The sequence below is a fragment of the Rhinoraja longicauda genome, chromosome 1 (assembly GCF_053455715.1).
Source record: "Rhinoraja longicauda isolate Sanriku21f chromosome 1, sRhiLon1.1, whole genome shotgun sequence".
Lineage (NCBI taxonomy): Eukaryota > Metazoa > Chordata > Chondrichthyes > Rajiformes > Arhynchobatidae > Rhinoraja > Rhinoraja longicauda.
The window spans coordinates 44,844,335-44,867,532 of record NC_135953.1 but is presented as its reverse complement, the minus strand read 5'-3'; the positions used below and the strand labels follow the sequence as shown (position 1 = coordinate 44,867,532).

Genomic DNA, 23,198 nt, shown 5'->3' with positions numbered 1-23,198 from the left:
TTGTGTAAATCGTGTTTTTGACTGGTTCGGGATAAGGGAAACGAGAGATGTAGACGGTGATGTGAAGAGATAAAGAACAATGAATGAAAGATATGCAAAAACGTAATGATAATAAAGGAAACAGGCCATTGTGAGCTGTTTGTGGGGTGAAAATGAGAAGCTAGTGTGACTTGCTTGGGGGAGGGATAGAGAGAGAGGGAATGCCAGGGCTACATGAAATGAGAGAAATCAAAATTCATACCACTGACCAAGTTGCCCATACGAAATATGAAATGCTGTTCCTCCAATTTGCATTTAGCCTCACTCTGACAATGGAGGAGACTGAGGACAGAAAGGTCTGTGTAGGAATGTGAAGGAGAATTAACGTGTCCAGCAACCGAGAGATCAGTTTGGTTCAGGTGGGTTGAGCGAAGGTGTTCTGCAAAACGATCACCCAGTCTGTGTTTGGTCTCACTGATGTATCAGAGTCCACATCTTGAACAACAGATACAGTAGACGAGGTTGGAGGAGGTACAAGTGAATCCCTGCCTAACCTGAAAGACTGACGGGGTCCATGGACAGAGTCAAGGGAGGAGGTATAGCAACAGTTGTCGCATCTTCTACGGTTGTAGGGGAAGGCACCGGGGGAGGGGGTGGTTTGCGTGGGAAGGGATGAGTTAACCAGGGAGTTGTGGAGGGAACGGTCTATTCGGAAGGCGGAAAGGGGTGCAGATGGCAAAATGTGGCTAGTGGTGGAATCCCATTGAAGGTGGCCTAAATTTCGGAGGATTATGTGTTGTACGCGATGGCTGATGGGGTGGAAGGTAAGGACTAGGGGGACACTGTCTCTGTTGCGACTAGGGGGAGGGGGAGCAAGGGCAGAGCTGTGGGGTACCGAGGAGACACGAGTGAGGGCCTCATCTATTTTCCCCTAAAGAATGAGGACATCTTGGATGTTCTTGTATGGAACACCTCATCTTGGACGCAGATGCGGCGTAGACAGAGGAATTGGGAGTAGGGGATAGAGACTTTGCAGGAAGCAGGGTGGGAAGAAGTGTAGTTGTGATAGTTATGGGAGTCAGTGGGTTTGTAATGGATGTCAATCAATAGTCTATTTCTTATGATGGAGACTGTGAGATCAAGAACGGGGACAGAGGTGTCGAATGCAGCGCCGGAGACTCAGGTTCGATCCTGACTACGGGTGCTGCACTGTAAGGAGTTTGTACGTTCTCCCCGTGACCTGCGTGGGTTTTCTCCGAGATCTTCGGTTTCCTCCCACACTCCAAAGACGTACAGGTTTGTAGGTTAATTGGCTGGGTAAATGTAAAAATTGTCCCTAGTGGGTGTAGGATAGTGTTAATGTACGGGGATCGCTGGGCGGCGCGGACTTGGTGGGCCGAAAAAGGCCTGTTTCTGCGCTGTATATATATGATATGATATGAAGATGGTCCAATTAAATTTGAGTGCAGGATTGGTGGTGAAGTTGATGAGGTGGAGTTTTGCATGGGTGCTGGAGGTAGCACCGATGCAGTCATCAATGTAACGGAGGTAGAGTTCGGGGATAGGCCCAATGTATGCCTGGAACAGGGATTGTTCAACGTTTCATACAAAGAGGCAGGCATAGCTGGGTAGACACAAAATGCTGGAGTAACTCAGCAGATCAGGCAGCATCTCAGTAGAGAAGGAATGGGTGACATTTCGTGTCGAGGCCTTTCTTCAGACAGATGTCGGGGAGGGGGCGGGACAAAAATAGGATGTAGACGGAGACAGGAAGACTAGTGGGAGAACTGGGAAGGGGGAGGGGATAGAGAGGGGAAGCAGGGACTACCTGAAGTCAGAAATGTCAATGTTCATACCACTGGGGTATAAACTACCCAAGCGAAATATGAGGTGCTGTTCCTCCAATTTGTGCTGGGCCTCACTCTGACAATGGAGGAGGCCTAGGACAGAAAGGTCAGATTGGGAAGGGGAGGGGTTGAGTGCTGAGCCATCGGGAGATCAGGTTGGTTGAGACAGACTGGGCGGAGGTGTAAAGCGAACCGATTGCCGAGCCTGCGCTGGGTCTCACTGATGTAGAGAAGTTAACATCTGGAACAGCGGATACAATAGATGAGGTTGGAGGAGGTGCAGGTGAACCTCTGCCTCACCTGGAAAGACTGTTTGGGTCCTTGGATGGTCGAGGGGGGAGGTAAAGGGACAGGTGTTGCATCTCCTGTGGTTGCAGGGGAAATTACCTGGGGAGGGGGTGGTTTGGGTGGGAAGGGATGAGTGGACCAGGAAGTTACGGAGGGAACAGTCTCTACGGAAAGCAGAAAGGGGTGGAGATGGGAAGATGTGGCCAGTAGTGGGATCCCGTTGGAGGTGGCAGAAATGTTGGAGGATAATTTGTTGTATGTGACGACTGATGGGGTGGAAGGTGAGGACAAGGGGACTCTATCCTCGTTTCGAATGGGGTGAGGAGGCGCAAGAGCGGAGCTGCGGGATATTGAGGAGATCCTAGTGAGAGCCTCATTTATAATGGAAGAGGGAACCCCTTTTTCCCAAAGAATGAGGACATCTCCGATTCCGATACATCACCCATTCCTTCTCTCCAGAGATGCTGCCTGACCCACTGAGTGACTCCAACATTTTGTGTCTACCTTCGATTTAAACCAGCATCTGCAGTTTTTTTGTTCCTCGGCACAGCTGAGGCCCCATGCAGGTGCCCATAGCTGCGCCTTGGAAGTGGAGGAGGCAAAGGAAAAGTTGTTGAGGGTGAGGACCAGCTCCGCTAGGCGGAGTAGAGTGTTAGTAGAGGGAAATTGGATGGTTCTGCAGTCGAGGAAGAAACGGAGGGCTTTAAGGTCTTCCTGGTGGTTTGGAGGTGTAGAGTGAAAGAACATCCATAGTAAAGATGAAGGAGTGGGAGCTCGGAAAGTGGAAGTCATTAAAGAGACGAAGGGCATGTGAGTTATCTTGGACATAGTTCGGGAGAGATTGGATCAGAGGGGATAGGATGGAGTCGAGGTACGTGGAAATCATTTCCGTGGGACAAGAGCAGGCAGAAACAATGGGTCTGCCAGGGCAGTTGTGTTTGTGGATTTTGGGGAGAAGGTAAAAACGGGCTGTGCGGGGCTGGGAAACGATAAGGTTGGAGGCTGTGGAAGGCAGACAGCCAGAAATGATGAAATCAGTCATGGTGTTTGAGATTAAGGCCTGGTGCTCATCTGTGGGATCATGTCCCTCGAACACTGTCCCTTGCTTGTGTAAGAAGGAACTGCAGAAGTAAACTGCAGGTTTACATCAAAGATAGACACAAAATGCTGGAATGACTCAGCAGCACAGGCAGCGTCTCTGGAGAGAAGGAATGTGTGACATTTCGTGTCGAGAAGAAGGGTCTCGACCTGAAACATCACCGAATGTTCCTTGCTTTCCATTTTAGTGCCAGTTGGCATCCATTTTGCTTTTTATTACTTTGTCTTCATTCATTGATTTATTGTGTATTGCCTTCTCAAAGCTCTTTCAGAAGTCGGGGTATCTTACTTCAACTTCATTACCTGTAACTAATTTCTCTTTCACTTCTTTAAAGAATTCAGTGAGTTTGACGAAGCTTTGAAATCCAGGATGAATATTCATCGTATGATTTGCATTTTAGATGTTTTGCTATATTTTTCTTCAATAGGAAATTGGTTATTTTTCCTACCACAGATGTTAAGCTGATTGCTCTACAGTTCCTTGGACATGCTCTACCTCCCTTCTCAATTATAAGTGTAATGACTGCTATCACCAGTCGTTTGGCACTGTGCCTTTTTCTCGTCAATTATTAAATATATGTAATAGGTGTCTCTGCTATCGCTTCCCTAGATTCTTTTAATATGCACAGACACAATCTGGTAGACTAGGCACTTTACCCATTTTAGGTTTATTTCATAACTTTCTTTAGATAGCTCCTTTACATCACCAAACAATGCAAGACACTTCACTGGGGCATTGTGAACAGAGCATTAAATGCAGCTCTCAGGACAAATGGCCAACAGCATGGGTAGAGAGCGTGATGCTATTCTTCTGTATTGCAATCATATTCTGGGAGATTAGAACCCAGTGCTCACTGATTGTCCCTGACCTGGATGTGCTTTAAATGAGTGCTTCCCTCGATTCTCATGCGTACATAATTGCCAATGCACGTAACCCTTGCTATGCAACTATCCCACAAAGCATATCTGTCTGCGAGAGGTAGTTTGTGCAATCAAATGCCTTTGTAACAGTTTCTAACGGTCTCTCAGGAAGAGATTTCCTTTTTTAAAAAGGAGAAAAGTGTTTAAATAATTAAAAAATTAAAACCTATTTCAAAAAATACTTATAATTAAAAATCTATCTGGTGTCGTTCCATTAAAAAAATTATAATTAATTTAATCAAGAAAATAGACAAACCTTTTATTCTACGACCTTTGCCGTGCTGACCAGTGATCCTATGCAAGTGTATATGGCTGTGCTAGATAGGCCACCATGACTCTTGGAAAGGTGAAGAGATCATGTAATCAAGTTAACCAATAGTCTGACGAAGGGTTCCGGCCCAAAGCATCACCTATTATTTTTCTTCCGAGATACTGCTTGACCCACTGAGTTACTCCAGCATTTTGTGTCTCAGTCAATTTGGAGCTGCCCATGGAATTGTTGGTCAGTCACAGGAGGAGGGAGAGATCATATGTGCTGACATCTGACCTCTGGTGAATTCCAAACGTATGTGCCACTATAGCAGGTACAGAATGACAGAATACACTGACCCATCAGAGGAAGCTTGCCAGCACTGGATGTAGATGTGGACGTGGAGAGTATGTGTCCACTAGAGGGAGAGTCTAAGACTAGAGGTCATTGCCTCAGAATTAAAAGACGTTCTTTTTGAGGAAGGAAATGAGGAAATTTTTATTTAGTCAGAGGGTGGTGATTCTATGAAATTCTTTGCCACAGAAGGCTGTGGAGGCCGTCAGTGGATATGTTTAAGGCAGAGATAGATAGATTCTTGATTAGTACAGGTGTCAGAGATTATGGGGAGAAGGCAGGAGAATAGAGTTAGGAGGGAGAGATAAATCAGCCACGATTGAATAGACTTGATGGGCCGAATGGCCTAATTCTACTCCTATCACCTATGGCCTTATTTTGGGCTGTCTTACACACCTCCTCCCAATGGTGCAATGTTACTGGGTCACTGTGGGGAAGGCAAGAACCTCCGAACACTAGCCAGCTCTGTTTCACTTTTAATTTTCATACTCATACTTTATTAGCCAAATATGTTTTGCAACATACGAGGAATTTGATTTGCCATATATATTCATACCAATAAAAAGCAACAACACACACAAAATACATTTTAACATAAACATTCACCACAGTGACTCCTCCACATTCCTCCCTGTGATGGAAGGCAAAGAAAAGTTCAATCTTCTTCCCTTCTTTGTCCTCCCACGGTCAGGGGCCTCGAGCCTTCCATTGACGGAACGATCTTGGCTCCTGTAGCCGGCGGTTGGGCCCTCCATATCGGTGCGATCAAGCTCCTGCATCGGGGGGGAATCTCAACACTCCCGTTCGGGTGATCAGGTCCCAGGTCGGGGCTGGTCGAACCTTCTGCGACTCTGGAGGTTCCCAACATCAGTCTCCAGCCGAGACTGCGAGGTCCTCGATGTTGGAATCCGCAGGCCGCGGTTGGAGCGTCGATCCCAAGCAAGGGATCGCAGGCTCCGATGGTAAGTCCAAGGCCCCGCGGTGGGGCTCAAAATTAGTCTCGAGCAAGGCTGCCAGCTCCATGATGTTAAGCCATAGAGCGACCGGAGATACGATCCGGAAAACAATCGCATCTCCGGCATGGTAAGAGATTGAAAAAAAATTTCCCCCAATCTCCTCCCCCACCCCCTACATAAAACAAACCAGAGAACATGAACACAAACTTTGAAAACACACAAAAAATAACAAAAAAGACAAAAAGACAGACAGACTGCAAGCAAGGCTGCCATTGCTGACGGAGCCACCCAGTGTTATGAGAAGAACAGAAAACGGTATCTGATTTCAGTAGATAGACACAAAATGCTGGAGTAACTCAGGGTCAGGTACCATCTCTGGAGAAAAGGAGATGTCTGAAGTGTCAGCATCTATGGTGTCTGAAGAAGGGTTTGTACCCAAAGCGTCACCTATTCCTTTATTTTCCATAGATGCTGCATGACCCGCTGCGTTACTCCAACATTTTGTGTCTATCTTCGGTATAAAGCAGCATCTGCAGTTCCTTCCTTCACATTTGATTTCAGCAAATTCTCAACCTCAGTTTAAAATCTTATTGAGGAATGTAGTTGAGTTCTTGGCAATTTTTTAATGCTGGTTCATTTTAAATCTCACAGGCCCAACAGCTGGTTTGTGACGTCAGAAAAGATCATTTTCGTGACCCCTACATCGGGCTGCAGCCAATCAATAGGCCAGGTAGTGCTGGCTGTGTGCCTGGTATTAGATAATGAGCTGCAAGCAGCAATTTAATATTGTTCCTGGAAAAGATGCTGTCACATCCACATACACCCTGTCGCATTTTTGGGCACAATCTGATTTCTCGTTCTTTGTACTGAAGTGCAAATTGTGTTTTGGCTGAAGCAATGTATTTTCTCAAAATTACAAATTCAGCATTTACAATTTCTTAATTGTAATTAGTGTCCTTTAACGGAGAGGAAGTAAGAATTGCAGAGGCTCAACCAACATTATCAAAGCTATTGCTTTCCTGTGTTCCATTGCTCTCAGCTATTAATCCTGATAACATAACTTTGCTTGGAAACTCACACTGTGAAGGAAGATATTAAGAATTTGGGCATGTTTCATCCTTAGCTCAGAGATTGACAGGTCAGCCAGCCAGAATATTATTTGTGTATCTAGTTACAGAATCTGGATACACATCACACAAAGTTGTTTCAATATTTGGTTCTTGAAGTGATTGATTTTAGAGCAAACTAAAGCCACTGATGCTTCTGTTTTGTGCAGCTTTCGGGACATGAATTAAGATGATCACTGCTTTTATAAAACCTTAATTCCACTATATTGTTTTTTTTAGAGAATGGGATGTTCCAACTGCTGTGGTACATTACAGTGTGGGATAACTAAAGGCTATTCAGCTAATCAAATGCACGCTCTCTGACTATCCTGCTGAATGCTGCCAGTCGCTTTGATGGAACTCCTGACATTCAGCCATTGAAATGAATTAATTCTCACTGCTATGCAGAAATCAGGGACTCCTGACAGATTAATCTCTCCTCATACGAAAGTCTCCATTCCATCACAGGAATCAATCATGCAAACATTCATTGCCCCTCCTCTTTGCAAGTATTTCCTTCCTTAAACAGGGAGACCAAACCTGATCATGATTTTTCAAGTGCACTTACTGTTGGCTTTATAAATTGCCTGCTGTATCTGCATGCCATCTTACAGTGATTTGTGTGCAAGGACACCCAACTCTCACGGAATACCAACAACTTTTATTCCCTCGTCATTTCAAAAATCCTCTCCCTTGTTATTTTTTCTCGCAAAATGAATAACCTCACATTGTTCTCAGTATATTCAATCTTCTATGTTTTTGCCCATTGAGTTAACTTGTTCAAATCTTTTTGGTGCCTCTCTTGAGCCATATCAGGCCACAGGCTGCAGAGGCTCTAAGAAGATTTGCACAAGTTTGCACAAACCACTCTCCAGTGATGCTGCCAGACCCGCTGAGTTGCTCCAGCATTTTGTGTCCATTTAGGGTTGTAGGTTAATCGGCTTCTGTAAATTGTCCCTAGTGTGTAGAATAGAACCAGCGAATGAGTGACTGGCGCAGACTTAGTGGGCCAAAGGGCCTGTTTCCACGCTGTATCTCTAAACTAAACTAAACTTAAATATTTTGCCATTGGTCCTCTCATCCAAATCACTGACAGAGATTGTGGAAAGTTATGAACTCATCTCCATTTCCTGCAATATTTTAGTTGTATCCTAAAGCCAACAAAATTGACTCTTTATCCCTACTCACAGTTTATTTTCTGTCAATTGACACCAGTATATCATGAGAGGTGAGGAGAGGAGAGGTGGGGCAAGAGCTTGCAAGTGATGGGTGGATTCGGGTGAGGAACAAATAACTGGCAGATGGAATCGGAATGAGGACTGAAACTGTGAAGTGATATGTGGAGACAACAATGGGCTGCAAATTCTCATAGAAAGAAAGGTGCAATAATAATGGAGGTGGTTTGGACAGATGGTAACAAAGGAAGGAGGGGACCCAGTTGGAAGCATGTAGAAACAAAGAAGTCTAAAGCAGGGTCTCAGCTCAAAACATCACCTATCCATGTTCTCCAGAGATACAGCCCGATCCAGAGACATTGCCTCCACGTATCACTGACCCGCTGAGTTACTTCAGCACTTTGTGTCTATCTTCGGTACAATCTTCCAATCTCTAGTCATTGTTGAAGCTTGCTAATATTGTGCTTATTCTAGTTCTTCACCAGGAACCTAGGTTAAAAATATTGTTTTCATTTATATCACACAGGCAGCTAGAAAATGTCACACAGCACCCAAACAACATTGAAGGTGCATCATCCTTCACAAGCGTATGTTAGATGGTTGCAGTCCAAATAACCTGCTGACAGTGCTGAACAGGGAATCGACAGCTAGTTTTATATTAATGTCCTCTGAACATCAAAAGCCATGGCTGTGAAAATTAGTAGGCTGGAACCTTAAATCTGCAATCAGGAACTTCAGGATGGAAAAACTTTGAAATTAAAAGAGACAATTCTATTGATTAGAAAACATAAATCATTGAGCTCCATTTACTGGAATTTTGGTTGACTTTAAGCTCTATCCTGTTCATATTTCTAAACTAAATTTTCTTAAAAGGACATGTCTAATTTCTAAAATAGAAACTTAAAATCGATTGAGACAAAGAAGGAGAGAAGGAGTCCTTTAACCCAATCACATTAATGGGATATTTTAATGGGATATATATAGACATAAAATGCTGGAGTAACTAAGCGGGATACGCAGCATCTCTGGAGAGAAGGAATGGGTGTTATTTTGGGTCAAGACCCTTCTTCTTCATCTAAAGAAGGGTCTCAACCCAAAAGGTCACCCATTCCTTCTCTCCAGAGATGCTGCCTGACCCGCTGAGTTACTCCAGCATTTTGTGTCTACCTTCGGTGTAAACCAGCATCTACAGGTCCTTGCTACACACACACACACATGTATATACCACACAATAAAAGAAGAGGTAGGCATTTTGTGATCTGTGAATGAGTGAAAAATATAGAAAAATAATCAGCAAATTTATAAATGTTCCTAAATAAACTGACAGGAATGAACTGAATTATCCAAAGTATGTTTAGGGCTTCTTTCCTAGCCAGTACATATGAAGTCCAATGAGAGGGAAATCTTTACTTGATCTGGTGGTGACAAAAGGACCACAAAAAATTAGAACGCATGGGTTAATATCATGGCAATAAAGATCATAGCAAAATAACAGTTGACATAATAATTGTGAGGGAAGTAGGTAGTAGTAGGGGACTGGAGTAAAAAGCCTAATTTTATGGTGTTATAATGAAACTAATGAAGGTAAAATGAAAATTTACAATGACAAAAGATAAAATGTCAGTGGGCATATTTAAAATAGTAGACAAAGGTATTCATGAGAAATATAATCTTCTAAAATCAATAAGATACTAGTTAATATTAGTTCTTCATAGATAGATGAAGGGAAGGGGGAAAATTGCAGAGAAAGAAAACGGCATGTCCCAAGTAAATACCCAGATTATTCAATTATTGTGATATTTTCATAGTATATAATTAGAACAGTGCAGACTCATCTGTTGTAAGTCAGAAAACTTTTGACCGCAATATAACTTAATAAATTCAATATAGGGTGTATGAGTTAACATACTATGTTCTTCTTGAAGAAACAAGAAACTATAGATGCTGATTTATAAAAACCGACAGAAAGTGCTGGAGTAGTTCAGTGGGTCAGGCAGCATCTCTGGAGAACATGGATAGATGGCGTTTTGGGTCGGGACACTACTTCATACCGATCAGTCTCATTTCATTCATAAAGTATCGTTCATTCATTCATTCATTCATTCATTCATTCATTCATTCATCCGTTCATTCATTCATCCGTTCATTCATTCATTCAGTCTGAAGAAGGGTACCGACCCAAACTGACTGGAAATGTCATTTATCCATGTCCTCCAGAGATGTGGCCTGACCTGCTGAGGTACTCTGGCACATTGTATGTTCTTTTTAAAGTTTTGCATGAGAAATGGAATCAAACAACATGGCCTTAATTCCACAGCAAAGATTGAAACATTGAAAGCTAAGTAAAATATTTCAATTAATCCTTGAGACTCTCCTCCCTCTCTTCATTCAGATCCACAATCTTCATAAGCCCAGCTCTCTAAGGTGTAGAGTTTCCTGAATTCCCCTTCCAATGTACTACTAGTTCCCTGATCCGCCCCCTCCCCAAATGCTATGATTTGTTCACTTCTTCACTATGTCACTGTCACAAATTAATTGCCACCCTGATTCGCCCCCTCCCAACAGCAAGTGACAACAGTTTCACTATTATTCTCCACCACCCTGTCTTCCCATGAGTGCCAAGCTGTCAAGTGTACCAGTGAGCAACTGATGAAAACAACTAATTTGTTGATCAAAGCTTCCCATCATGAACTGCCATACCCAACTCCCCAATAACACATAGTCACATGGTCCATTTGTTCCTTAGCCAGGATATATTTTTGACTGTAAAAAATAGACAATAGACAATAGGTGCAGAAGTAGGCCATTCAGCCCTTCGAGCCAGCGCCGCCATTCAATGTGATCATGGCTGATCATTCACAATCAGTACCCCATTCCTGCCCTCTCCCCATATCCCCTGACTCTGCTATCATTAAGAGCTCTATCTAACTCTCTCTTGAGCGCATCCAGAGAATCGGCCTCCACTGCCTTCTGAGGCAGAGAATTCCACAGATTTACAACTCTCTGAGTGAAAATGTTTTTCCTTATCTCCGTTCTAAATGGCCTACCATATGATACATAGTAGTTTACACTCATTCACAGCTAAACTTTGATGTACAAGGACAGTTATCTTTTAAAAAAAATAATAATTCAAAAAAAATACTTCGACCAGAAAAAAATTCTAAATGTCAGTGAAACATTTGAAAAACTTTTTAAATAAATGTCAGGTTTGCAGCCTCCAAAGGTTTGCCTCCAGCTTTGCCATGGAAATTTCATGGTACAACAACGTCCTTACACTTATCACTGCTAGGTTATACTGCATGACTTCTGGATGGGGTCAGTGAGTTGGTCCCTGTGTATCAAATGCTGGTAAATGTAGGCTTGGGGGTCTTTATCAGCAATATTGGGCAGGGGTACTGCACTGGCATAAATTGGATCAGTGAATGGAGAAAAGATAGTAACATAAAGCTTTGAGTTTTCGTCATTCCACAGAACTACACATCGGGAACAATATATTGACTTTGGAGAAGTCACTTAGGAGATTCTCTGGAATGAGATGGGTTTGTACAGATTAAATGATGAGGACAGTTTGTTCTTTGCCAGATCTAAAAGATTGGGTATGATGAAATTAAGTGACTGCATGGTCAAATGGTCCAAAGCACTGTGGTAGTGTTTAGTCTCTTCTGGGATGTGGCTTTAGATCCCACCATTGCTAGAAATTCAGATATTGCAAATGCCAATTTGGTGAAGGTATTTTGGTAGGTTAGATAGAATGAAGTTGTTTTATTAGCAGAAGTTTTGAGATTGAGGGAGCGCGGATTTATGACATGGAAAATATCTTCAAAGTAGCGAGTTCTGATGATATGGATGTCCCTGGCGGTAAGGAAGCTGGCAACAAGGGTGTTCAAAAGGGAAAATAATTTGTAGGGCCACAGGGAAAGACTGGGAAATAGGATTGACTAGATTGTACCACAGGGCTGGCAGAGGCTTGAGGGGCCAACTGGCTGCCTGCAACGTTACCTTACAAAATACCAAACTCTGAAGGTTCCTCGTCTTAACCTTCTGCTTAACACCATGCAAATTGTCTTAGCATTTCTATGGACCTAAGAATTTATAATAATTTTAACTACAATTTTCTTATGGCAGAACCCACAAACATGTGGATAAGTTACATGATCACATAAAATCAGAAGATGCTGGAAACACTGCTTTTATATCAGATTTCTAGCATCTGCAGATTTTCTGATTGTCAATCTAGCCTGATTTGACTACAGACACATCAATGTTATTGATTCATAAATGACCTAACACTGAGTTCAGGAAACAATAATGGATGAACCATAGATGTTGGCCTCATCAACAATGTCTGCATCAGAAAAATAAAATTAAAATAATCAGGACTTCCTATTAACTATGCCGATGCACTAGCTATTAAAACGTCAAATCCTTGGAATTCCAAAATCTGAGAGGTAAAGATTCTAGCTGCCAGGTTATTCTCCACAGCTGTCTCCTCTCAGTATAGAAATTGATTATACTGGCTTTTTGTGTTTCAACATAAGACCTGAGGCATCATGTTAAAACTGCTGAGCAGTGAGTTCTGAACTCCAGGTGGGCAGAAAGAACATTGCTGAATGTCATTTCCCAAAGCAGTGGACTGCTTCGTGTCTTTTCAAAGTCGCATGCTAGAGCTCCTCGCAGAACTAAAGTTCCTTCTTACAGGGTTTTGTCAGCTCCGTTACATCAGTATTTTACATTTTTGTTTAAAATAATCTTTAATTTTGTTAGAAATGTATGATCAATTTAACATATCAAAATAATAAACAGTCCTTCCACTTCCAAACTGTATCAAAACGTGACCACCTAGAAATGCCAATGTAACTGAAAGGCCATTTGTAAGGAAAAGGTATGTGAATCAATCGAGTAGCGGAATGGCGGGATTGTCTTACATTGAAAGACTGGAGCGACTAGGCTGGAATACTCTGGAATGTAGAATGATGAGAGGGGATCTTATTGAAACATATAAGATTATTGAGGGATTGGACACGCTAGAGGCAGGAAACATGTTCCCGATGTTGGGGGAGTCCCGAACCAGGGGCCACAGTTTAAGAATAAGGTGTAGGCCATTTAGAACGGAGATGAGGAGGACCTTTTTCACTCAGAGAGTTGTGAATCTGTGGAATTCTCTGCCTCAGAAGGCAGTGGAGGCCAATTCTCTGAATGCATTCAAGAGAGAGCTAAATAGAGCTCTTAATGATAGCGGAGTCTGGGGATATGGGGAGAAGGCAGGAACGGGGTACTGATTGTGCATGATCAGCCATGATCACATTGAATGGCGGTGCTGGCTCGATGGGCCGATTGGCCTAATCCTGCACCTATTGTCTATTGTCTATTGTCGCAGATGCTGGACACCTTTGCAAATAAATAATCTCTTTAGTCAGTTACATGTATGGTCCACTTATTCACAGTGAAACTGTGTGATTGTTGTTACATATTGGACATGAAGGTAGGCAGTCTGGATGTCTGTATTGTGTATTAGAATATAGACAAAAAGGTGCTTTCTAAACCATTTCCCATTTGTCAGCCTTGGGTCAACATTCAAAGTAGTAGTAAAAGGTGTTGATTCCTGGAAGAGGAAGTTTGTCCTATGATACAAGACTGAACAAGATTTACCTATACTTAGGAGGTTTATCTCATTGAGATACAGCAGGTGTTGAGAAGGATTGACAGGGTGGATTTTGAAGACGTTTTTTCCTCAGATTGAGAATGAAGAATTGGGGACAGAATCTCAGGTATGAAAGTTAGGCATATAAGACTGAAACAAAGAGAAATGTAGTTACACAATGGGTTGCAGACTTGGGATTTCTCTTCCTCAGAGGACTACGGCCATGCAGCTTTGAAGTGCATTAAAGATTTTTAGATGGTTCAGTTTAGATTTAGATTTAGATTTAGAGATACAGCGCAGAAACAGGCCCTTCGGCCCACTGGGTCCGCGCCGCCCAGCGATCCCCGCACACTAACACTATCCTACACCCACTAGGGACAATTTTTACATTTGCCCAGCCAATTAACCTACAAACCTGTACGTCTTTGGAGTGTGGGAGGAAACCGAAGATCTCGGAGAAAACCCACGCAGGTCACGGGGAGAATGTACAAACTCCGTGCAGACGGCGCCCGTAGTCAGGATCGAACCTGAGTCTCCGGCGCTGCATTCGCTGTAAGGCAGCAACTCTACCGCTGCGCCCAGGTTCTCAGGAAAATTGAAGTATTGTACAGAAAAGCGTTGACACAGGATTAGGTAGTATCTGAATGACAGAACAGGCATATGGGACCATCAGTCTGAAGAAGGGTCTCGACCCGAAACATCACCCATTCCTTCTCTCCAGAGATGCTGCCTGTCCCACTGAGTTACTCCAGCATTTTGTGTCTACCTTCGATTTAAACCAGCATCTGCAGTTCTTTCCTCGGCATATGGGACTTCTGTTTCTCTTTCCATTTCTGATGCAAGAGTTAGTGAGCCATTTGAGGCGACACTGCCAAGTTTCAACATGCCTGTATTTGACATTCAACTTTTACATTTTCCATCAAGGACTCAGTTAATGATCAGATGTGTGAACATTAGATAACATTTCTATGGATAATCTGAAACGTTGAGACCTATTACAGCAACCCAGCCTTGCCACGAAATAGGCCAGGCAACTATCATTGTGAAGCTTCCTTACAGCTTGTGAAATTTATAGAAATACTGGCTCAGAAATGTTGCAATGTCTTGATTCTCCAGATTAGCTTCTTGCAGTGACGTTGAATTGAAAACATGATCTGTGTCTGCTCCTGAGAGATTCAGTCTCTGTTGCTAAATTTTATTTTCTCTCTTACCTCTTTAGAAATCTGCTTGCTAACAAAAGGTCGGCGTACGGCCAGTGTGAAAGCTGACACCTACTGTCGACTGTACTCCCTCTCGGTGGATCATTTCAATGAAGTGCTGGAGCAGTACCCAATGATGCGAAGAGCATTTGAAACTGTGGCAATCGACAGACTGAACCGAATTGGTAGGTTCATTGAATTTGCAATGTTATTCCACCAACTGTATCTGTATATTACCAGCTAAATTGTACCCTATACAAATCAGCCAAAATAAAGATAACTATAGAAAAGCTCCCCACCTATTTATTCACACCATATTTTAGCACTGAAAGCAACAAACAGCATAAATAACCATGCTGCAAATGAAGAAAGAGCAGAACGTGATTGGTTGAACAACGGCAAAGTAAAACTATTTAAAGAATGTAGGATTATCAGAGGAGATACATCAATGTAGAATGAATAAACAATTTTAGAAGCTGAAATGTTACTGAAAACACAAAAAGAAACAAATATTCAAGACTATTTAATAGGACTGTGTGCATTTCTATAACTTGGCTATGGGAAGAGAACAGTGATTTAAGTTATAAATTTATTTTTAACATATAATGGCTAATTGAAAATGCTATTATGACTTTGATTGCCTATATCTGTTAACCTAGATGCTTTTAATAATTTTACTTAAACTTTTGGGTTGTTCATACCAATTCTATCCTTTTAAGTAAAAACAGATATTAGAAACATTCGGCAGATCAGGTAACCTCTGTGAAAAGAGAAACAATTAACATTTCAGGTCATCCTGAAACATTATCCCTGTTTGCCTATCCACAGATGCTGCCTGACCTGCAAAGTGTTTTCAGCGATTTGTTTTTATTTAAAATTTGCAGCATGTACCTTTTCAATATTTTTACATTGACTGTCCATCTAAGTATATTTTCTCCATTTTCTGCGGTGTTTATTGCTGTGTTTGCTTCTTCTAGAGCTAAAACCTGGTGTGAGAACAGTGCATTTTAAGAACAGAAATGTACCAGATTCATAGCCTCCTTTAGCCGTCTGTAGGTTCGAACGTAAGGACATCCATTTGGAATATATGCAGTTTCAACACACACACGGGAGGTTTATACACATTGTGCCGATCAAGAAAATTAATTTTCATATTGTATGTAGAAGAAAAGGTATCTGTTCAAAAACACCCCCAATCAAGTTGTAGATCAAAATGAAAGCTTGTGGGTGGGAACATGGCAGTGAACAGCATGGTGATGGTGAAACATATACCTGTGGTACAACAGCAGTTTGCTGAGTGTGGATTAGGAGTGAGAAACCTGTCATGAATCAACACAATGTTTGACCATGTTCTCAGAAACACAATGGAGTTTTAATTGGGAGAAACCTTTTATTTCCTGTTTGGTAATTGTGATCCTCTGCTTCCCTGTTTGTTGGCTGTGCACAAATTTCAGAGATGTTTAGTATGGAAAATGATATATATATATATAAGATGTTTGTTACCATTTTCCTTCTGGCAGCTAGTTACTCTATCTCATGTGTTTCCATGAGAAAGCCAACCATTGACTACCACTTTCGAGCTCATACATCAAACACATTTTTCTGGATAGAAAAACTAATGGAAATGGTGGCCTAAAATATCATTTTGTAAATCCTGTAGCTTCTGGGTGACACCCAAACAGAAGTGATTAGTCTTCCTGAGAACATCAACCCTATACACAAATGTGCTGCATTAAAATATAATAAAGGATGCCCAACAATTATTTTTCCTATGTTTCTAAATCAAGCTCATACCTAAACCCAACCCCACTATTCTTGACTCTCACTCTTCCTTATATCTTCATCTCAGGAGTTTTCTATCTGAATTGACTACTGAATTTTGAATCGGTTGTTTTTTTATTCCATACCTCCTTACCTGCTTCTCTTTCTCGTCAATTTGAATAGTTAGTAAATGGAAATAAGTTGATCAAAATTACTTGAGTGCAAAGCAAGCAATGAATTTATAATACAGCAGATAGCCAATCCAGCAAAACCCATTTTATGCTTGGGTCAAGATTGAATGTTCCACTAATATTTCTAGCATTTGGGTCTGAGTATTTAATCACTTAATAAGCTTCAGTATTGTTTTCTACTTTATGTGATCTCTCAGGTTATATTAATCTTTGATCTGCTTACAGTTGAGAGACCCATGTAAGGAAATTGCCCATGGGTTCTGACAGTGATTCTTCTAAAGACGCAGATAGACTGAAAGATGACACTTTTATGCACGGGGGCACATTACCTGTGCATTCCATTAAAATAACTTATTCTCAGTAAAGTTATTGGGCAGACAGGGGCACTTCTGCTGAAATAAATCCAAAGTGTACCCAAATGTCCCTTTGTTAGCTGCTAATGTCTCCTTAAAAGATGTCATTGGTTAGTCGATTATCCTTGTAATTTGTTTAGATTTCAGAAGTCCAAACAAACCTGATAAATAAAAAAGAGAAAAATCATCTTACTTCCTTTAATTAATCTACTGAGGTGGACTATATTTTCCTCAATATTCAATAATACTCCAGTGTCAACGTTCTTTCTTTGTATGGATTAAAAGTACCATTAGCAAATTTGCAGATGATACTAAGCTGGGGGGTAGTGTGAATTGTGAGGAAGATGCAATAAGGCTGCAGGGTGACTTGGACAGGTTGTGTGAGTGGGCGGATACATGGCAGATGCAGTTTAATGAAGATAAGTGTGAGGTTATTCACTTTGGAAGTAAGAATAGAAAGGCAGATTATTATCTGAATGGTGTCAAGTTAGGAAGAGGGGATGTTCAACGAGATCTGGGTGTCCTAGTGCATCAGTCACTGAAAGGAAGCATGCAGGTACAGCAGGCAGTGAAGAAAGCCAATGGAATATTGGCCTTCATAACAAGAGGAGCAAAGAGGTCCTTCTACAGTTGTACCGGGCCCTTCTACAGTTGTACCGGGCCCTGGTGAGACCGCACCTGGAGTACTGTGTGCAGTTTTGGTCTCCAAATTTGAGGAAGGATATTCTTGCTATTGAGGGCGTGCAGCGTAGGTTCACTAGGTTAATTCCCGGAATGGCGGGACTGTCGTATGTTGAAAGGCTGGAGCAATTAGGCTTGTATACACTGGAATTTAGAAGGATGAGGGGGGATCTTATTGAAACATATAAGATAATTAGGGGATTGGACACATTAGAGGCAGGAAACATGTTCCCAATGTTGGGGGAGTACAGAATAAGGGGCCACAGTTTAAGAATAAGGGGTAGGCCATTTAGAACGGAGATGAGGAAGAACTTTTTCAGTCAGAGAGTGGTGAAGGTGTGGAATTCTCTGCCTCAGAAGGCAGTGGAGGCCAGTTCGTTGGATGCTTTCAAGAGAGAGCTGGATAGAGCTCTTAAGGATAGCGGAGTGAGGGGGTATGGGGAGAAGGCAGGAACGGGGTACTGATTGAGAGTGATCAGCCATGATCGCATTGAATGGTGGTGCTGGCTCGAAGGGCTGAATGGCCTACTCCTGCACCTATTGTCTATTGTCTATTGTCTATTGTCTATTGTCTATTGTATGGATCAGCCATTCTGTGGAGACGTAAGAGACTGCAGATGCTGCAATCTAGAGCATAAAACAAACAACTGGAGAATCGCAGCACTTGAGGAGGCAGAGAGGAGGTCAACAGTTTGCATCGAGACCCTGCATCTCTCCTGCATTTCGTTTAGTTATTCAGTTGATGATCTGAGGGCGAACTTACCGATATCCGGATGAAATTTGTTTTTTGATAGTTTTAATTTTATTCTTAAGTTATCGTATGCACAAGTGTGGTGAGGCATAGGTACAAATCTTGCTTGCAGCAGCATCACAAGCATATAGACTCAGCCAGCTCACAAAACCGTAAATCATCTGTAAATTATACTTGCGTTACAAAAATTCTACAAGACAATGAAAAGAAAAAGACTGCAAAAACCAAGATATTACTGCAAAACATAGTTCGAAAACATTTCCAAGGTTTAATATAAAACAATTTTCAGCTTCTAATGTTCTTAGCTCACTTACTATATATTTATTTTACTTTATAAGAATGCCTGTGTCCCTTTTTATGAAGCAAAACTAATTTAACTCTTCCAATGTACTCCCAAACACCACTCCTTTGCTGCTGGGATTAACTATGTTGGTTTTGCCCGAGAACATTGTTCCGAGTCTAAATGTTTTTCTAGTTTCTCTGTGATATACTTGAGAATTCAGTTTTTTGGTTTCTCGTTCCACTTCTCATTTAGAGACTTGAGCAAGAAAGATAACTTCTGCCACCATTGTTTTTTCATTAAGTACATTTTGTTCTACTTGTCCCAAGTGATTTTAATTTGCTTTTATTCTCGCCTCTCATTTAATTTCTTAACTCATTCTCTTTCTTTACTCTGCTTATTCAGAACTAACTGGCCTTCTTGATTTTACATCTTCCGCATCTCTATCTGCTGCATTCATGACGCCTCTTACTGTACAGGGACTGAGGGGTTGACACTATATGCTGGGAACTTTTCGTTCTCTAGAGCTCTGTGAGACCTGGAGAACTTTGGAGAACCCAGTCAGTAGTATATTGTTTTAAAGAATATTAGTAATGGGTCCTGATCTCCATTTCCTGTGATGGGAGGAGTGAGACTCTCCTACATGATTAGCTTCCTCTGGGATCCTCAGTGATACATTCAGCCCTGCTGTAAGTCCACTCCTGCATGTCCCAACTGTGTGAACTTCGGCATTGTTGGTGGCAGAGTGCTGCAATGGGTGCATCCCCAGTGCATTTGTCAGCGTGGCATGCCAACACATGGTTTCAACCCTGGTATATTACTGTGCTACCTGTGACCATCCACCAGGTTCAAATGAAATGGAAAATATTCTGACTTGCAAATCTCATCTGTCAGTTGATGCAAGTTCAATATGTAACTGCAGTTCTTCTTCCTTGTGCTTCCAAGCTGAGGTGAGTCTACTTTGATTTCTCAATTTTCGAAAAAGCTTTTCCGTTCCATAGCTTCAGCCTTCTGGCCTTTTCACTCTGCTTATTGCAACCCGTCCCTTTTCTTAACTTGACCATATACATCTGTTGCCTTTAGCAATTATATTGAGATGCTTCCTGCATCCATGAGACAAATTTCTCAGTTTTCATGCTCTATAGTGAATAGAATTTTGCTGTATTCACTTCAGCAATGCCCCAGACTCAGTGAATTGCAAGCTGTTTCTTTCAACCTTCTCTATGGCTCTATGTAGAACCACTAAGGTTTCAATATTGTTGCCTCCTCTTGGTCTGTCTTTGGGAAGGAGAAACAAGAAAACTTGTTCTACAATCTGACTACTGGTGGTACGCATAGGACTACGAATTGCTGATTTTTGCTAAATCACTTAGCTTTATCAGCTTTAGCCCGTTGCAGTGAATCCACCTCCATAGAATAAACATACAAAGGGAAGGCACAAGGATGTGGAATCCAGAAACCTGGGGTGCAGGGATGAGCGCTTATTTAAAGTTGGGATTAAGAATTATTTTTGGCTTCACCATGTTTCTCACATTTCTCCGTAATTTAGGATGTTTGATGCTCATAGTCATAGCTAGAGTTCAATTGTTCCACTGTAGGAAAGGTAAACAAAACCTGTACCCATGATAAAGGCCATAGATCCAATCCTAGAATCCTAGAGATGGGCCATCTTTAATGTAAGAATGCACGTTCCAATATGACAGTAACATATTCAGTGGGGCCAGGCTAGATCAACTATGTAGTGTGTAGTCTTTTCATCTGTCTTCTCATAAAAAAACCTTTGTTTTACTTATAAGCTCTTTGCTGAAGGCTAGATAATTTCTGCAAAGCATTAAGTTGCATTTATTATGTACAACAGGCTCAAGGTTATCCCAATGAAGCAGCAGCCCAAGGATGTTAAGGCTACTGCCATACGTCCAATGTCACTTAGGGCTGTCATCAAAAGAAACAAGATCCTTCTAATAAGTCAACTAACCTACTAATGTCCATTTGCGTAGGAACCTTACTATCCCTAGATAATTTGCCAGCTATCCTACACGACATCGGTGATTCAATGCTCTCACAGCAATGAAGCATGTACTACCAACCTAATGCTGTCCACAGCTGAAAAACAAATGAAGCCCTGTATGTGCAGTGGAAGCCTAATAGATTTGCAAATTTTATTCCATTAAAAAGAATGTATTCTGAGGAGCAACAGCATTTTTAGATCCAATTGCTAAAAATAACCCCCGAACCGCTTTGACAGCTTGTTCACACTTACCCAAGGATGTCACTGGAAATCTGTCTTTGCGACCTTTTAACAGTGTACAAGCAATGACAGGTTTCATCTGCCACATCACTCCTTCGAGACAATGAGAACGTTTCACAAGACAAAATGGATAGTAACAGGTTGATTGTCAAAAGCGGATCAGCAAATCTGCTAATAAACAATTTTCAGATTTCAAAATATCTTCTCAAGAAGACAATGTGTATAAGAGGTATGACAACTAACAAACTAAAACTGAACTGAAACTTAAAATGCTAAGCACTCGTAGGGAAGTGCAAAAGGAGAGTGGAATGGCTAAAGACTTATCTGAAAAGCTATCAGTTCAAATAAAAAAATTAGTAAACATTTTTACGAGTGTGTAGAAGGAAAGTGAATAGATAACTGAGTGTAATATCACTCAGGGGTGGGGAAATAAGTCTGACTGTGGAGAATGACAAAGTGGGATGTTAACTAAATATTATTCATGAGTATTTGCAAATGATGGTGGAAATGAGAACACAGCAGCTAGAGATCAACAGCGATTAAATTTTTAAAAGTATCCTTTGCCTCTTAAAGGTTTAATGTGCCTCCAGGATATGCAAGTTCATCTTCTCAATGTAGGTTTATTGGTGAACCAGGTGGAATAAATGAAAGAATGAAATATAGGAAAAAGATTTGGTTCTGAACAAAATGCCAGGACTCGAGGTACAATAGTCATGCTGGCACACCCTGTGGACTGTCAAAAGTAATGAAATTAAGCATTAGGGGAAGAGAAGGAAAAACAAGGCTCATCCTATCTGTAGGTAAACTCAGCATGATTTTAACTTTTATCAATCAGATAATGAGGGTAACATTGGACCATCACTGTCTGTTATACATATTACTTGATAATATTTTCCTTGTTAGTTCAATGCAAAAACAAAAATCAGGTAAGGCATTTAATGATTTGCCAAACTAATGTTGTCCATTCAAGATTGAAGGTATGATCAATTACAGACAAGAATTAAATAAAATTAAGCATTGGGAATATATAATCCTTGTGATTAGTTGCGGACATCAAAGTACGTTTGCCAAACAGTGAATAGGAATACAAAAAAATTCACAGAGATATATTAATGTATTCTATTGTCCCCGGACAGGCAATTGAGTCATAGAGTCATAGAGCATGGAAACTGGCCCTTTGGCCCAACTCGTCCATGCCAACTAAGATGTTCCATTTCAACTAGTCCTATTTGCCTGCATTTGGCCCATATCCATGTAAACCTTTCCTATCTATACACCTGTCCAAATGTCCTTTATATGGTGTTATACTACCTGCATTAGCTGCCTCCTCTGGCAGCTGGTTCCATATACCTATCACCATCTGATTGAAAACGTTGCCCCTCAGGTTCCTATTATATCTTGCTCATCTCACCTCAAACATATGTCCTCTGGTTCTTGATTCCTCTACCCTGGGTAAACGACAGTGCATTTACACTATCTATACCCCTCATGATTTTATACACCTCAGACTCCTACACTCCAAAGGCTACAGTCATAGCCTGTCCATCTCTCCCTATAGCTCAGGCCCTTGAGTCCTGGCAACATCCTATCTCAAAAACACTATCTCTGCCACATTAACGACTGCAGTGGGGCCACCTGCTGCACCCATGCAGAACTCATGCACTTCATTAACTTCACTACCAATGTCTATCCTGCCCTCAAATTTTCTTGGACCATCTCCGACTCCTTCCTCCACTTTCTTGATCTCACTGTCTCCATCACAGGAGATAGACTATTGACTGGTGTCTATTATAAACCTACTGACTCCCACAAATATCTAGACAACACCTCTTCTGATCCTGCCTCCTGCAAACACTCCTATTCCCAATTCCTCCGTCTACGCCGCCTCTGCGCCCAAGTTGAGATATTCCACACCAGGACATCCGAGATGTCCTCATTCTTTAGGGAACGGGGGTTCCCCTCTTCCTTCATAGATGAGCCCCTCACATGTGTCTCTTTGGTATTCTGCAGCTCTGCTCTTGCTCCCCCTCCCCCCAGTTGCAGCAGGGACAGAGTCCCGCTAGTCCTCAAATTTCACCCCATCAGCTCTCGCATACAATACAATACAATACAATACAAT

General features: G+C 41.7%; 1 protein-coding gene across 1 annotated transcript in view; it reads left to right on the top strand.

Moving 5' to 3' along the window:
- The window catches only part of LOC144592177 (potassium/sodium hyperpolarization-activated cyclic nucleotide-gated channel 1-like), a 271,424-nt gene that overhangs the window by 226,922 nt on the left and 21,304 nt on the right, over positions 1-23,198 (top strand). The window contains exon 7 of the mRNA XM_078396648.1: positions 14,835-14,999. Coding sequence (XP_078252774.1) covers positions 14,835-14,999 — 165 coding nt within the window. The remainder of the gene's footprint in view (positions 1-14,834; positions 15,000-23,198) is intronic.